At 38.8% G+C, this 15910-nt stretch overlaps 1 protein-coding gene across 2 annotated transcripts in view; it reads right to left on the bottom strand.

Moving 5' to 3' along the window:
* LOC143034096 (regucalcin-like) overlaps nucleotides 1–14921 on the bottom strand; it is a 16434-nt gene extending 1513 nt beyond the window's left edge. Inside the window, exons 1-6 of one of the 2 annotated variants that reach the window (XM_076200042.1) lie at nucleotides 14739–14921; nucleotides 8207–8371; nucleotides 3685–3766; nucleotides 2375–2517; nucleotides 2086–2186; nucleotides 1876–1990 (exon numbers count right to left, since the gene is read on the bottom strand). In XM_076200042.1, coding sequence (XP_076056157.1) covers nucleotides 1876–1990; nucleotides 2086–2186; nucleotides 2375–2517; nucleotides 3685–3766; nucleotides 8207–8366 — 601 coding nt within the window. In that variant the 5' untranslated portion in view covers nucleotides 8367–8371; nucleotides 14739–14921. The remainder of the gene's footprint in view (nucleotides 1–1875; nucleotides 1991–2085; nucleotides 2187–2374; nucleotides 2518–3684; nucleotides 3767–8206; nucleotides 8372–14738) is intronic. The other variant, XM_076200050.1, reaches the window with a different exon arrangement.
* Nucleotides 14922–15910: the final 989 nt, after the last annotated feature.

Raw genomic sequence — 15910 nt, 5'->3', positions numbered from 1 at the left:
ACTGTCTCTGCAGGAAGTTTATTCCATTCATTAACTACACGGTTGGCAAAGTTGTTTCTACCCACTTCCAAATTGAATCTGTTTCCGGACAGTTTGAGACCATTGTTTCTTGTCTGATTCTCATTCAATGTGAAAATTTTGTCACTTTTGATGCTGTCAATTCCCTTCAGAATTCTAAAGACCTGTATCAAGTCACCTCTGATTCTACGCTTTTTTAGGGAAAATAGATTCATGTGTTTTAGTCGATTTTCGTGTGATTCATTTTTGATATTTGAAATCAGTTTTGTGGCTCGCCGTTGTATTTTTTCCAGTCTGTCAATGTCTTTAATGAGATTCGGTGACCATACGGAAACAGCATATTCCAAATGTGGACGAACTAACGATTTATATAGCTTGTCAATGAGTGATGGACTTTTGAAATCAAAAGATCGCGCATCAGTCCTTGAATCTTATTTGCTTTCTCAGAGGCTGAAATACACTGCTTGGATGATTTGAGATCGTTACTGATGATTACGCCGAGATCTTTTTCACTATTCACTTTTGTTAACGAATTTCCAAATAACTTGTAATCGTACTTGCTGTTATTTTTACCTATGTGCATTACCTTGCATTTACTTGTGTTAAATTTCATTGGCCACTTCTCAGACCATTGCTGTAATCTATCTAAATCTTCTTGAATATCTAATTGGTTTAAGTGATCATTTGCCAATCCGCACAGTTTTGTATCATCAGCAAATTTGGAAACAGTCCATGGTCTATATCATTTATATATACTATGAATAGAAGTGGCCCAAGAACGGAACCCTGAGTAACTCCACTTGTAGCATTTTTAGATCTAGAAGTTTTCCATTTAAAACAACTCTCTGTTTTCGATCATTCAACCAATTACTAATTCAACTTAATAGGCTACAATTTATTCCGTGTGAAGCTAATTTAGTAAGTAGTCTTTCGTGGGAAACGGTAACAAAAGCTTTTGCAAAGTCTAGATATATTAAATCTATATTGTTTCTTTTGTCATAATTCGAGATAACTGTGTTGTAGAATTCGAGTAAGTTAGTCACGCAAGAACGTTTCCGTCTGAAACCATGCTGGCTATCATTTATCAAACGGTTACTTTCTAACTGATGTTCGATAGCACCTCTGGTGATAGTTTCCATCATTTTTCCTATAATTGAAGTCAAACTTATAGGCCTATAGTTATTCCTTGATAACAAGGAATAACGAATGCTGCCCTTTAGTTTGAGATTGCACGGCCAGTGCAATTATGTAATTACGCACCACGGGTGCGTAATTACCCGAACCGTATATATGTATATATATATATATATATATATATATATATATATATATATATATATATATATATGTATATATCGGCTCCTGGCCGCATGTATAGTCAGTTCAGCCTTACCTTACAAGGAGACGAATTCACCAAACCTCTATCTTCTCATAGCATCGCTACAGAATAATGGGACAGGTATTGCTTTTTTTTAACTAGTTTTAATTTGATATTCCATATTTTTTTTTGTGTGAATTCTCTTTTTAATCAATAGTAAAGGATTCTAAAGGCAGTCGAATAACATTTTAAATCATTGAATCTCATGAGGTTTACTGACAGTTTTCTTTTCTTTTGTTCTAGAATACGTTTAACCATCTGAAAGATTTGTCAGCAAAGATTAGATCCCATCGGTTCTGGGTGTTAAGAGTACTGGAAGGGTTAATTCCTATTTCCATTCTAGCTCACACGAATGATTAATCAACCCAGCATGAAGCAAGGTAGGAGAATTACTAATAGAGGAAAATGTAAAAATATACTGTATGTAGCCATCATATCTAGAATAACATTGTGACCATAAAATACAATTCTGTACTCACTTATCTCCCCGGTTTCTTGGGTATAATCAAAGACATCAACCGAACCGACATCAGAGTCGATGAAGTAAAAGAACGTGAGGTCTTTCGACCAAGTCATCCCATTCGAGAGTGTAAGCTAAATAAGATAAGGAGAAAGACGTTAAGAACTCAGGTCCAATACTAGCGTTTCATTGTCGTTGCATGCCAGCACTCGTTCACCCATACAAGTACCTTGTTTATACAGGCCGTTGTCGTCAGGTCAGCGTCGACTCGGTATAGTGTGCCGTTGTGAGGAAGGAAGACGCCAGGCTCGACTTCACATCCACAAGTGCCTGAAAAATAGAGAGAATAAATCATACATGACATAAAAACAGGCTGTTCCTCATTCCCCTCACCTGCTTCGCGTTTCTCTCCATTCGTCCTTCTGCCCTTATTCATGTTCTCACTTCCTTTATGGTACCCGACAATCCAAATGGCCCTCCCCGCCGACATTACCCCTTTCTTGTTCCGTACAACTCACCTACCCACAAGCGTCCTTTCGAGTCACACTTGCCGTCGTTGAAAGTGTTGGTTGGGCAGTGGGCATCAAAGTGGAGGATAGCTTTTGGTTTCACCGAGTGCTGGTCAGGGTCACTGGGCTTCCACTCTATTACGCCGATGGACCTGGAAACACAAGAACTGGATTACAAAGAGTCCTTATTTCTGTTACTCCCCATATGGAGGAATTGACTTTCAAGTATCTTGGTGAAAGAGGTACATGTGTCACCTTAGCTTGGACTCCTGAAACTGAGGGAGCTTTTATTACAGGTAAACAAGCCCTCAGGGGCGCCTCTCCGCTCTGCTTCCCTAACCCAGATGCAATCCTTATCATCGCCACAGACGCTTCCGGCATTGGTACTGGAGTAGTCCTGCAGCAGTATATCGATGGAGGTTGGAAACCGCTCGCATTCTTTTTTTAAGAAGTTCAATAAGACCTGCTCATCACGACAGCTAAGGCATACAGATTTTATTTCGCCAATAGAATATCTATTCCTTTACAGCATGTAAACGATTATGCTTTGCATTACCATACCTACAGTACTGTAAAACCGATAATATTTCTTCTCTACATAAAAATTTGCAGGTACTAGGTCTACTCTATACCGGGTATATAATTCAAACATCAAGTTAGAAGCATTACTAAGATAGAAAAATACACTTCAGAATTGTCATTCTTCTTGTAGTATAACCTTATTGAATATCATCCATGGAAAAACACATCAAGCACACACACACGAACAAACATACATCCGCACGCCCCTAGGCTCGTACCATCACGTGTCCAGAGCCTGAGAGATCTAAGAGACCAGACAACATTTATTCCAACACACTCGTTATACTCCGTATCCAAATGAATACGGACACAAATTAAATCACAAGAAACAACTACATAACAGAAACACTAATATACTATACCATGTACAAATGCCTGACCTCCCTAACATTAAGTTTTAATGAAAGTCATTGTTAGACTGTCAATCCCCCCCCAGCAGATATGTTGTGTCAGCATTTCAACCGGTATAGGATCAGAACCGAGAGAGGAGACAGTCAGCCAGTAGGTTAACGTAGATCCACTAAGATCTACGAAGTGTATTTAATCATACCAATATACGTCCATAAGCAAAGTGAAGTGTTTAACCAACCACCAACTCTCAGTGGTACTACAGGTAAGTTTAATTGTTAGTGAATACAAAAACCTACCTAAAACACTGGTGCGAGAATCCGGGAAAGGAGCTACCTTTAAAAAAATTAGACAAGTGTGCAGGTATTACGTACAACCTCAGTTCTTACCTGCCAATGGTGATGACGTAATGATCAGTAAGCCCTTCCACGGGCACAATGACAGTCGTACTGGGCCCAGTTCCAACGTCCTCTGGAGAAAATAGGAAAAAGATTAAATAAACTGGCATCAAAGTTGCCATTAGTTTCCCGATTACAAAAGAGAGAACCCAAAAGGAATATGGAAATGAGGACGAGGGGTGAGCGAGAAGCGTACTTTTATGCGTTTGAGTCAAATTCAAGCCAAGCAATTCCATCCATGCAGACAATTGAAGTGTTTTCTACGCGTTTGACAAAAGCCAGCCGCTGAAAATCTTTATTCTAATACATTCACCTACCAATGGGTCCAATTTAACTTCACACTGGGCTTATCAAATATCCTCATATTTGCGTTATCTTTATTTAAAGTAGATATTTAAAAGATAGTCTAAATTTTCTTTTCATATAGGCACGGGTATTTTCAAACGTAAATGTCCTATTCTATAAATAAATCTAGTTGCATATGGAAGTAATCAACTTACGTATATCATTACTTGAATTTATTGGCAGTTAGTTCTAATGATGTTAACTTTTTGCACAGCTATGCCACCTACATTCTCAATTGTATATAAAGAATCGTTATTGTTTGATTTCTTAAGATATTCCACGACGACATCGTTTTCATTATGAATTAGCATCAATTAGATTTTCTATTTCGATATAATTCACTGTAGTTACTATAATATCACTATTATCACTATAATTACAATCATTATCAATTATTTTAGCCCTCACATATGTCACCAACAAAGTTCACGTATCTATTTCAACTCCGGGTTCATTTATGTTGATCATCTTAGAATCCAACATCCAGGCATCGCCAACCTAACAATGGCTGCGCAGCCGTGGCGTCACCCAACGTGCACCAGAGGCTAGCCAGCCACACACCAAAATTCAATACCAGAGATACGAACAAACTTACAAGAGCTTTTCTCAACCCATTAAAAGCACCAGGAAATATAGATCAGCTGAAAAGTAGCTATTTGAGTTTTCATTATTATCTTGAGACTGCAAGAACAATATGAGTACGTGATGTAATACAGTACAGTGTTGCGAAGATGCATCCCATAAGTCAGTATGTATAACACAGGGTATTTCTGTTTTATCATGCCGCACAACCTGAGCAAAGACGGCAAGAAACATTAAACCCTTTCTGAAACTGGTAAAGGTCTCTTTTACTAGCACAGACTTTCATTGATTTAGTAGCCATTAACATTGTGTCCAGTTCCTCATTCTGTTCCTCTGATCTAATCCCGTGAGCATTTTTTTTTCTCGTCACAAGGAATTCTAAAGCTAATCTCACATTCATGCGTTACTCACCACTTGCACAAAAATGTTTTTTTTGTCAAACGGCGTGTCAGCTTTAAACCACCCTGAATGACTTCTCTGACCCATTAACTGTAAATACGCTCTCCTCCCTGAATCAAGGGATTATATAAGTTTGACCAGATACGGTGCAGTCATACACATGGGTTTCTCTGTCGGGTGCTGCTGGATTTCAGAGGGAGGAATTGTTAGTCCCGACACCAATGATTTTCCAGAGGCTCATAGTTGTAGCCATGGCAACAACAGACAAACCAGCTGCCTCTACTCTCACTACCAAAGTAAACAATAGTTCTTTAGTTACTCTAGTATCAAAATTATGATAAATTAGCCGTTTCCTTGGTGATATAAGTCCTCTTATCACAGTATACTGGACATGTAACTTGGGTTCATACAATGTGACGATGATCTGATGATTCTCGGGATGCGTATCGGGAAAAAGATTGAGAACTGTAGGTGTCACCAAATGTAGTATCACCAATGTTGGTTCCACTACATTTGGTGACACCTACATTTGGTGACCCTGGAGTGACTATCATTATTTATATCAATATAAAATGATCGAACGCATGTCATCCTAAGGGCTGACCACATTTTTGTCCTGTACTTGGCGGTCACGTGGGGTAACTACACGTTTTGGCTATAGAACACTACAGAACCCCTGGACTGAACAATTCGTTCTCGGCATCAATAGTTACACTTTTACACAGTAGTTACACTTTTGTTTTCTGTGGAGTGGTACAAATTGGAACACTGTAAATTCACTTGCAGTGGTTTTCGGAAAAGTGCCAGCACTCTTGTTAGAATGAATGGTAAGTATTAAGTTAAGGAAATAAAGTTTGAATTACCGTATCTACAAATTGGTATGAGAATGTTTCAGTTATGCATTAAGGGAGAGCGACTGGAGGAAGTGGATAGTTTTAGATACTTGGGTGCAAATGTGGTAGGAAAGGGTGGAGTAAAGGTGGAGGTAGAATGTAGATTGAGAGAAGCGAGTAAATGCCTTGGTGGATTGAAGAGTGTAATGAGGAATAGACATTTGGGAATGGATGCTAAGAGGAGACTGTATGAAGGAGTGATTGTGCCAACAGCACTGTATGGGGCAGAAACATGGAACATAAGAGAGGAAGAGAGAAGGAGCTTGAATGTGTTTGAGATGAGGTGTCTGAGAAGTATGATGGGGGTTACTAGGCTAGATAGAGTGAGAAATGAGGAGGTGAGGAGAAGAACGGGGGTGGAAAGGGAGTTGGGAGATAGGGTTGATGAAAGAGTATTAGGATGGTTTGGACACATGGAAAGAATGAGTGAAGAAAGACTAGTAAAAGAGGTATGGAAGGCAGATGTGGAGGGAGTGAACATGAGGGGACGTCCTAGGATGAGGTGGATGGATGGGGTTAAGGGGGCTTTGGGGAGGAGGGGAATGTCTGTTGCGGAAGGACGGGAGAGGACAGAAGACAGGGGTGGATGGAGAATGGTTGTGTGTGGATGATGTTGTGATGCATGGGGTGGAGTGGACGGGGGTATGGGGGGTGAGGTAGTATGTGTGAGCAAAATTTGACGCAGCCCGAAGGGATTTCACCCCGTCTTCTCCTTTTATGCAATGGAGGGACGGAGAGGGGGGTCGCCGATTTAATGAAGCGGCCTTGCTGTGGATGTGCTGTGTCTTGCGACACTGCTTCTGACCCAGGGCAGTGGACAAGGTGCAGGGATGACCCGTCATCCAGGAGGTGCTAAGATGGGAGGGAGGGTGGAGGGGTGTGGAGTGTATTCAGGGATGGAATGGGTGGGAATGATTATATGCCATTTCCTCTTTGGCTACCTCCCTTGTAAGGGGGAAAAAGCCTTGGTATATGTATGTATGTCTATCGTGTATCAAAAGTGAAAGAGTGATTTTACAGAAGACCAAAGAACGCCTACGCAATATAGCAATAGAAAATTGATTATTGATTTTGTAAATTATAATACATCAACGTAATATGCGATATCTTTGGCGGAAATTAATAACAAAAAAGTTGATAAAACAGATTTACTAACGAACGAAGTCGCGGTGGTTGAATGATGCGCCATGTTTGTTTTGATAGATGCCAAGATCGAAGAAATGAAAGGATGATAAATTCGTCTATTTTAATCTAACCTAACCTACCTAACTTAACCTAACCTAACCTACCTAACCTAACCTACCTATCGTATATCTGGTAATTCGGTACCTCAAATTCTAAAGATCATCCGGGTCGTCGTCGTCGTCACGGATGCTGACGGCTTGATTATTATTGTACCTCGGGCAATTAACAGACAACGGCAATTAACAGACAGCATGTTCTTTCATAAAGTCCAAGGAAACCCTATTGTCTTTATAACAGCGCACATTAACGTCACCCGATTTGAATAACACCCGATCCATAACATGAAAGCCATTGTTTAACTGACAGTGACTAGACTCTACAGACATGGCGTCTGGGCCGTATTCTAGTGGCTTCGTTCTTTAGTAGATTTGCTTGTAGCAAGGTTGTTTGTTATCTATGTCCACCAAGAAAATTGCATATTACGTTCATATATTATAATTTACAAATTTAATATTTAATTTTCTAATGCTATATTGCGTAGGTGTGCACAACTAGAATAAAACCTTTTTTTCCTTAACTTCTCGCTGTCACCGTTGATGTTGGTTACAGTGCTTTTAGATTTCCACAATACATCTATTAATTAGGTTTGCTTTATTTCACTGAACCAAACCTGACTCAATATTAAAACACCACTGGTATGCGTATGACCTCCGTTGCACATATACTTGTAATGAACAGCATGTAAATATAGTTGACCATCGGATGATACGTCAATCTTATTGAAACGAAATAGTTCATTATGTCACATTAAAACATAATTGCGTAGAAACGAAAAGGATATGATATTTGTATGATCGCTTGTAATAATGCCATATATACTCAATCAAAACAGATGACTTATTATTTTCTCAAGTTTATACAGGGGCATAAGTGACGAAACTGAGCAGATTTTCATATCATTATCAGGCTTTGCATGTTGTTGATAGTTGTTTAACCAGTAAAACTGTTTCAATCTTCGGATTCCATGAGCTCATTAGCCACCATTCGAGTAGTGGAATATCACGGATAAATAATAGTTAGTCCAGCGTACGTTAACTATAGAAACTTACCCACGTGCAACACCTGGTGTCGTTGAGTAGATGGGAAGTAGCGGTGCACGTCACCTACGTAGGCGTCGACGAAGACTAGCGCCTGGTCTTCCTCCACCCAGTGTGGTCCTTCGCCCAAATTCAGTGGACCTACCACCGGCTCTATCCGGATCGTGGACATGATCTCTGAAAATATTACATGAATACACGAATAAACAAGTCAATGAGTACATCTGCAGTGTTAGGTTACTACACAATGGTAAAGGTACACTTCAGTGAGAGAATGGAATTATTTAGATTCCAATTCTCTCGGAACTGTATACTAAAAATATAATGCGATGTATACACGATTAAATCCGCTGTCCTGGCGGTAAAACAAAAATTTCTATGCAAGTAGGACAGAATACAGGGCTTGATAGCATTAACATTAATTAGGCTGATATATTACAGTTCAAACTCTATAGAATAATAGTACTAATATTTACAGACATTTACACATAGATATGAGAGACGTAACAGTATTGATAATGTTACATTTCCATAATCCAAGTTCTAGGGGGTGATAATATTAATAAAGATAATCACTTATGGAATGTGAATTCTAGAGAGAACGTATATTCAAGGCATGACTTTGCTACATTATCCCCCCCCCCTCTCCATAGTGACGAGGTAGGAGTAACGAAACTTTCCGGACGCGAGTCTTAGTGGCAAGTGAAGTATCTGCTACATTGGTGTGAGGTGTGTTCGTGTCCTCAAGGAGAAGATAGGCCGGCTTGGCACGATCGATGTTGACGGATTCCGGCATACTATTCTTCTCTGCGGTAATTCATTTCTTAGTTCTGCGTATTAGCTTGAAGGGGCCTTGGTAAGGTTGTTGTAGTGTTTTTTTCACGGCGTCAATTCTGATTAACACGTGTGTGCAGGTTTCGAGGTCTTGATTAACAATTAGGCTTATATATTACAATTTAAACCTTATAGAATAATAGTACTAATATTTACAGACATTTGCACATAATTATGAGAGACGTAACAGTACTAATAATGTTATATTTCCATAATCCAAGTTCTTATGGTATATGAATTCTAAAGAGAACGAAGCCTCAAGGCATGACCTTCCTACACACCTACTTATCTATATACCAAGGGCTTTTCCCCCTTTCTAAAGGAGGTAGCCAAGAGGCACGTAACTACCCCCCGCCCATTCCTCTCCCATCCACCACACTTTCCTCCTTCTCATCTTAGTTCCCCATGGATGACAGGTCATCCCTGCATCCCACTCACTGTTCTGGGTCAGAAACAGTGTAGCAAGACACAGTACATCCACAGCAAAGCCGCTTCACTTAATCAGCGAACCCTTTCTCTCCGGCCCTTCATGACGGAAAAGAGAAGACGGAGAGAAATCCTTTCGGTCTGCGTCAAAATATCATTCACACATATGCAACCCCTGCCCCCCACCCTTCCTTCTTTGCATAGCATTATCATCTATACACGATTACTCTCCACTCATCCCTATATAATGCCCTCTCCCTTCTTTGCTCAATAGACATTCCTCTCCAACTCAACGTCCCCTTCACCCCCTCCATCCATTTATCCTCAGTTCTCCCCTCAAGTTTACTCCCTCCACCTCTGCCTTCTACACAACTTTTACTAATATTTCATCACTCATTCTTTCCAAGTTTCCAAACCATCCCAATAATCTTTAATTAACCCCATCTGCATCTCATTTTCCACTCTCGCTCTCCTCCTCACCTCGTTTTTCACTCTATCCATCCTAGTAACTCCTACCATACTTCTCAGACATTTAATCTCAAACATATCTAAACTTTTCTCTGTCCCATACAATACCAATGGCACAAATACTCCTACATACAATTTCCTCTTTGCATCCATTCTCAAATGTCTACTTCTCATAACACTTCTTAATTCCCCAAGGCATTGACTTGCTTCTTTCATTCAACAATCTACCTCCACCTTTGCACTTCCCTTTTCTGTCACACGCAACCCCAAATACCTAAAACTATCCACTTCCTCCAGCCTCTCTCATTTTAGACTTAGTTCCAACTCACTGCCCTTGTACATCTCATCACCTTGCTTTTACCTAAGTTTACCTTCAACTTTTTCCTATCATATACCTTCACAGACTCTGTTACTAACTCCCTTAATCCTTCCTCTGACCCTGCCACAAGTGCAGTGTCGTGAGTATACAACAACTGGCTCACCCTCACTTTTCTCCACTTTTTCTTTAACAATCTCCAGTCGCCTACCATGCCACTTACCTTCGCCTTCACCTCTCGCACCCCTTCTTCCATGTACACATTGAATAGCTATGGTGACACGACACATCCTTGGTGCAGTCCCACCTTTACCTCAAACCACTCACTCTCTCCAATTCTCATTCTAATATAGGCTCTAGTACTCCCGTAAAAATCTTGACTGCCCTTAACAACTTTCCCCGATCCCATATATCTGTAAAACTTTCCACAGCGCCTTCCTGTCTATCTTGCCATAAGCCTTTTCCAAATCTGTAGAGGTAAGCTCAAAAAACATTCTTGCCTTTTGCTCAAATTTACCACAAAAATCTGATCCACGTAACCGCCACCTTTCCTAAAACCACATTGTTTTTCACCAGTTAGTCCTTCTGTTCATCTCCTAATCCTTTCAATTAAAACACTCCCATAATCCTTTCCAACTACACTCAACAAACTTATCCCTCTGAAACTATTACACTCATATTTGTCCCCTTTCCCCTTATAAAGTGGGACTATACAGGTGCTCCTCCTATCCTCCGGCACTTTACCTTCCCTGAGACACATATCAAATAACCTCACTAGCCAGTCCACTATTACTGAGCCTCCCTTTTTCAGACACACCGCATGGCATCCATCTAACCCAGGTGCGTCACATTTATAATTTTCAGAGGTACTTGCACCTCATCTTTTCTTATTTCTCCGTTTTCCTCTCCCATCGCCGTCATTTTCTTAGCGTCTCCCACTGATACCACCAAACTTTCCCTATCCTCCTCCACATTCAACAGCTCTCCAAAATACTCCCTCCTTCTTCTCTTTACCACCTCCTCTTCAGTTAAGATCTGTCCATCTGCGCCTTCTACTTTTTCTTCTCTACATGACTCACTTCCCCTTCTTCTCTTTCATTTGAGAGCTCATGTCGAGAAGAACTCCCAAGAGGTAGACACCAATTAAACACATTTTTTTTTTACAGTGAGCACCGAAATTTAAAATTAAAAAATATCGCCAACGTATTTTTTCCCTAAATATTTAAAGACTCTGGCTATTAATTAAGAAAATGGTTAGAAACTCACCAAGGATCAATTAATGACCTCAAGTACTATAAATACAGCCTTAAAGGAAGGGCCTATAGTATTACCAAAATATCCCTAAGGTTAGGGGAGAGAAAATAGGACTACGCGAGGAGCTTCAGCTTACAGGTTGGGAGGCAAAATTAAGCGAAAGTCCTGTAGATCAGATGTGGGAAATATTTCAAAATACGCTCACTAAGATGATTCAAACTTACATTCCTTTTAAGGACAGACGTCCCCTAAATCAGGCTCGCCCAAAGTGGCTCGACAAACTGAAAAAGAATTGGTAAAAAGAGAGGCTTATAAGAAATATAAGTGCTCGGGTGCATCTAATGAATATGAAAGTTATGCATCAATACAGACGTCCCCCAAATCAGGCTCGCCCAAAATGGCTCTACAAAGAAACTGAAAAAGTATTGCTAAAAAGAGACAGGCTTATAAGAAATATAAGTGCTCGAGTGCATCTAATGACTATGAAAGTTATGTATCAATACAGAGAGATTTAAAAAAGACAATAAGAAAAAGAAAACGACAATACGAAATGAATATCGCTGATAAATCCAAAGAGAATCCCAAAGAATTCTATAGTTACATTAGAGATAAAAAGGTTGTAAGGAATCACATCGGTCCACTATTATCTGCTGACGATCAACTTGAATATTCAAATGAAGGAATGTGTAATATTTTAAACAATCATTTTAGCTCGGTATTCGTAAACGAAATACCTCAAAGTGAACTCCAAACTGAAACCTGTGAAAAGTCTAGGGTAAACTTACTATGGTAAATATAACAAAAGAAAAAATTAAAAGGTGTATAGAGACACTCAAAGTTAATAAAACACCAGGACCTGACGATTGGCATCTAAGAATCTTAAAGGAAATGAAAAATGAGATTGTTGGTCCTTTAGAAATCATTTTCAAGAAATCTATCATATCCGGAGATGTCCCAAGAGAATGGAAGTTAGCTAACGTTACTCCCATATTCAAAAAAGGTGACAAAAAGAAACCAAATAACTATAGGCCTATAAGTTTGACTTCAATCGTAGGAAAAATAATAGAAACTATCATTAGAGATGCTATCGAACATCAATTAGAAAGTAACCGTTTGATAAATGATACCCAGCATGGTTTCAGACGGAAACGTTCTTGCGTGACTAACTTACTCGAATTCTACAACACAGTTATCTCGAATTATGACAAAAGAAACAATATAGATTTAATATATCTAGACTTTGCAAAAGCTTTTGATACCGTCCCACACGAAAGACTACTTACTAAATTAGCTTCACACGGAGTAAGTGGTAGCCTATTAAGGTGAGTAATTGGTTGAATGATCGAAAACAGAGAGTTGTTTTAAATGGAAAAACTTCTAGATGGAAAAATGTTATAAGTGGAGTTCCTCAGGCTTTCGTTCTTGGGCCACTTCTATTCACAGTAAATATAAATCATATAGACCATGGACTAAAATCTACTATTTCCAAATTTGCCGATGATACAAAACTGTGCGGAATGGCAAATGATCACTCAAACCAATTAGATATTCAAGAAGATTTAGATAAATTACAGCAATGGTCTGAAAAGTGGTCAATGAAATTTAACACAAGTAAATGCAAGGTAATGCACATAGGTAAAAATAACAGTAAGTGCGATTACAAGTTATTTGGAAATTCGTTAACAAAAGTGGATAGTGAAAAAGATCTCGGCGTAATTATCAGTAACGATCTCAAATCAACCAAGCAGTGTATTTCAGCCTCTGAGAAAGCAAATAAGATTCTAGGACTGATTGCGCGATCTTTTGATTTCAAAAGTCCATCACTCATTAACAAGCTATATTAATCGTTAGGTCGTCCACATTTGGAATATGCTGTTTCCGTATGGTCACCGAATCTCATTAAAGACATTGACAGACTGGAAAAAATACAACGGCGAGCCACAAACTGATTCCAAATATCAATAATAAATCATACGAAAATCGAATAAAACATGAATCTGTTTTCCCTAAAAAAGCGTAGACTCAGAGGTGACTTGATACAGGTTTTCAAAATTTTAAAGGGAATTGACAACATCAGATGTGACAAAATTTTCACACTGAATGAGAATCAGACAAGAAATAATGGTCTCAAACTGTCCGGAATTAGATTCAATTTGGAAATAGGTAGAAACAACTTCGCCAACCGTGTAGTTAATGAATAGAATAAACTTCCTGCAGAGGTAGTGCAATGTAGTCCAGTTCGAAGCTTTAAGAATGATGTAGATAAACACCTAAGCAAGATGCTGTAGTGATTAAGATTTATTTTATATTATTTGTTTTTGTTTTGCCATCATTTGTCTGTTTGATTTTAATTTGTTATTGGTTATATGTTTTAATTAACTATAATTTACTATTTACCTGTTTGTTTTTTTATTTAACTATACCTATGCATTTATTTGTGTATTTTATTTGTTATTTATATTATCATATTTTTATTTATAAATTAATTATTGTTATGATTTTTTTGCATCCGACCTAGATATAGACCAAAAGGTCTCCTGTCGGCATGCTCCGCTTTTGTAATCCTTTGTAAACTAGCAACTAAAGCTAAAAAAAAAAAAAAAAAAAAAAAAAAAAAAAAAAAAAAAAAAAAAAAAAAAAAAAATGGTGGGTTTTATCTTGAATACTCCCAAATACTTACACAGTTATATATATAAAAGACATTGAAAAGCACATAATAATTCATACCCCCACTAATCTTATGAATTTAAGTTCGCACCCCTCTTTGTCTCGCAACCTGAAAAGACACCCACAATTCACAAACAAGCCGACCTATGGGAAGTATATACCTAATTGTATTTGCCCAATGGCAGTATACGAGAAAGGAGCAACGCTCGTTGGGTCCCCTCTCCTACTCTCTAATGTTTAGAGAGAGAGAGAGAGAGAGAGAGAGAGAGAGAGAGAGAGAGAGAGAGAGAGAGAGAGAGAGAGAGAGAGAGAGAGAGAGAGAGAGAGAGAGAGAGAGAGAGAGTGAGAGTGAGTGAGTGAGTGAGTAAGTGAGTGAGTGAGTGAGTGAGTGAGTGAGTGAGTGAGTGAGTGTGTGTGTGTGTGTGTGTGTGTGTGTGTGTGTGTGTGTGTGTGTGTGTGTGTGTGTGTATTTACCTAGTTGTGTTACTCAAACTCTTATAAACCACCCAGGAATTCATTTACTTTGTTACGCTGTCACTTGTCACTGCTGGTTTTCCCCCTGTTGTTGAAACGACTTACTTCTTTACCTATACGTCTACTCCTCCTTGTTCGAAGATGAGTTTTGCTCTCCAACAATCTGACACGTGTCACAGTCCTCTCTCGCCACCACCGCTGCACGAAGTAGCTGCCAGCCGCTTGCCCACAGACTCGTCGTGCTCGCTGGGGGAGAGGGGTGGAATTGAGATTGCTGGTCACCGACACACTACCGGGAGGGTGATAAGAGAGGAAATGGGTATGGAGTGAAGTGGATACGGCAGAGCTGCCAAGTCGCCTTGTCTCATGCATCTTATCTGGTCTTTCTAGGCCAAAATACTTGATACTTGAAGTATATATTCTCAAACATTTTCCCGTCACGTACCCCGAGTCATCAGACCATTGACCCGTACAGCCATTAACCTGACACAGAATAGAGATTGGTAATACATTAAAATTGATCAGATATACAATGGTACGCGATGGATATCAAATGGTTCAAATTCTAATGAAATTATTCATCAGTTATTCATTAACATAAAGAATATAGAGTGGTACTATAATTTCAGTGGTACAGTGATAATTACTTTACTACCAACCAATTAAATTTCAATGTTACGGCTGCGCCAGTTTTTGTGCAGACAACTTTCACAATTCTAGGAGCAGTATTGGAGAGGCGTACTCGAAGGGCATGCTCCACATTAAGCAGTGTTTGTTGTTCAGTTTTCATGTTCAACAGCAATGAAAATCCTTGAACACACAGCAGCGAGTTCAGAGCAACATCAGCTACATTTGAGGATGATTCACCTAGATATTAAATTTATCTTAAATAACCTAAATTGAAACAGGTGATAAAATGTCACTCAACATAAATACATAAGGATGACAATTGACAAGGTGATAAAAGGACATTCAACATAAATACATAAGAAATATCCTACAAAGAAACAAAATATAAATGATAATAACAAGAAATAAGAATGGTGACAATTGACACATGTGATTCAACATAAAAACATAAGGATTGTCTTACAAAGAAACAAAAATAGAAATAATAATAATAAATATATACATATACATACATACATATATATGTGCACGCATGCACACGCATACATATATATAATAGAAAAATAATAATAACAAGAATAAATAAATAAAAATGGGTGACAGTTGACACAGGTGAACAAAGGTCACACAAGATGGCTAAGGCGGAG

The sequence above is a fragment of the Oratosquilla oratoria genome, chromosome 2 (genome assembly GCF_046742065.1).
Source record: "Oratosquilla oratoria isolate Oo_2021 chromosome 2, ASM4674206v1, whole genome shotgun sequence".
In the NCBI taxonomy this organism is placed as follows: domain Eukaryota; kingdom Metazoa; phylum Arthropoda; class Malacostraca; order Stomatopoda; family Squillidae; genus Oratosquilla; species Oratosquilla oratoria.
The sequence above is the reverse complement of the archived record's forward strand: the minus strand, read 5'-3'. Positions and strand labels throughout refer to the sequence as shown.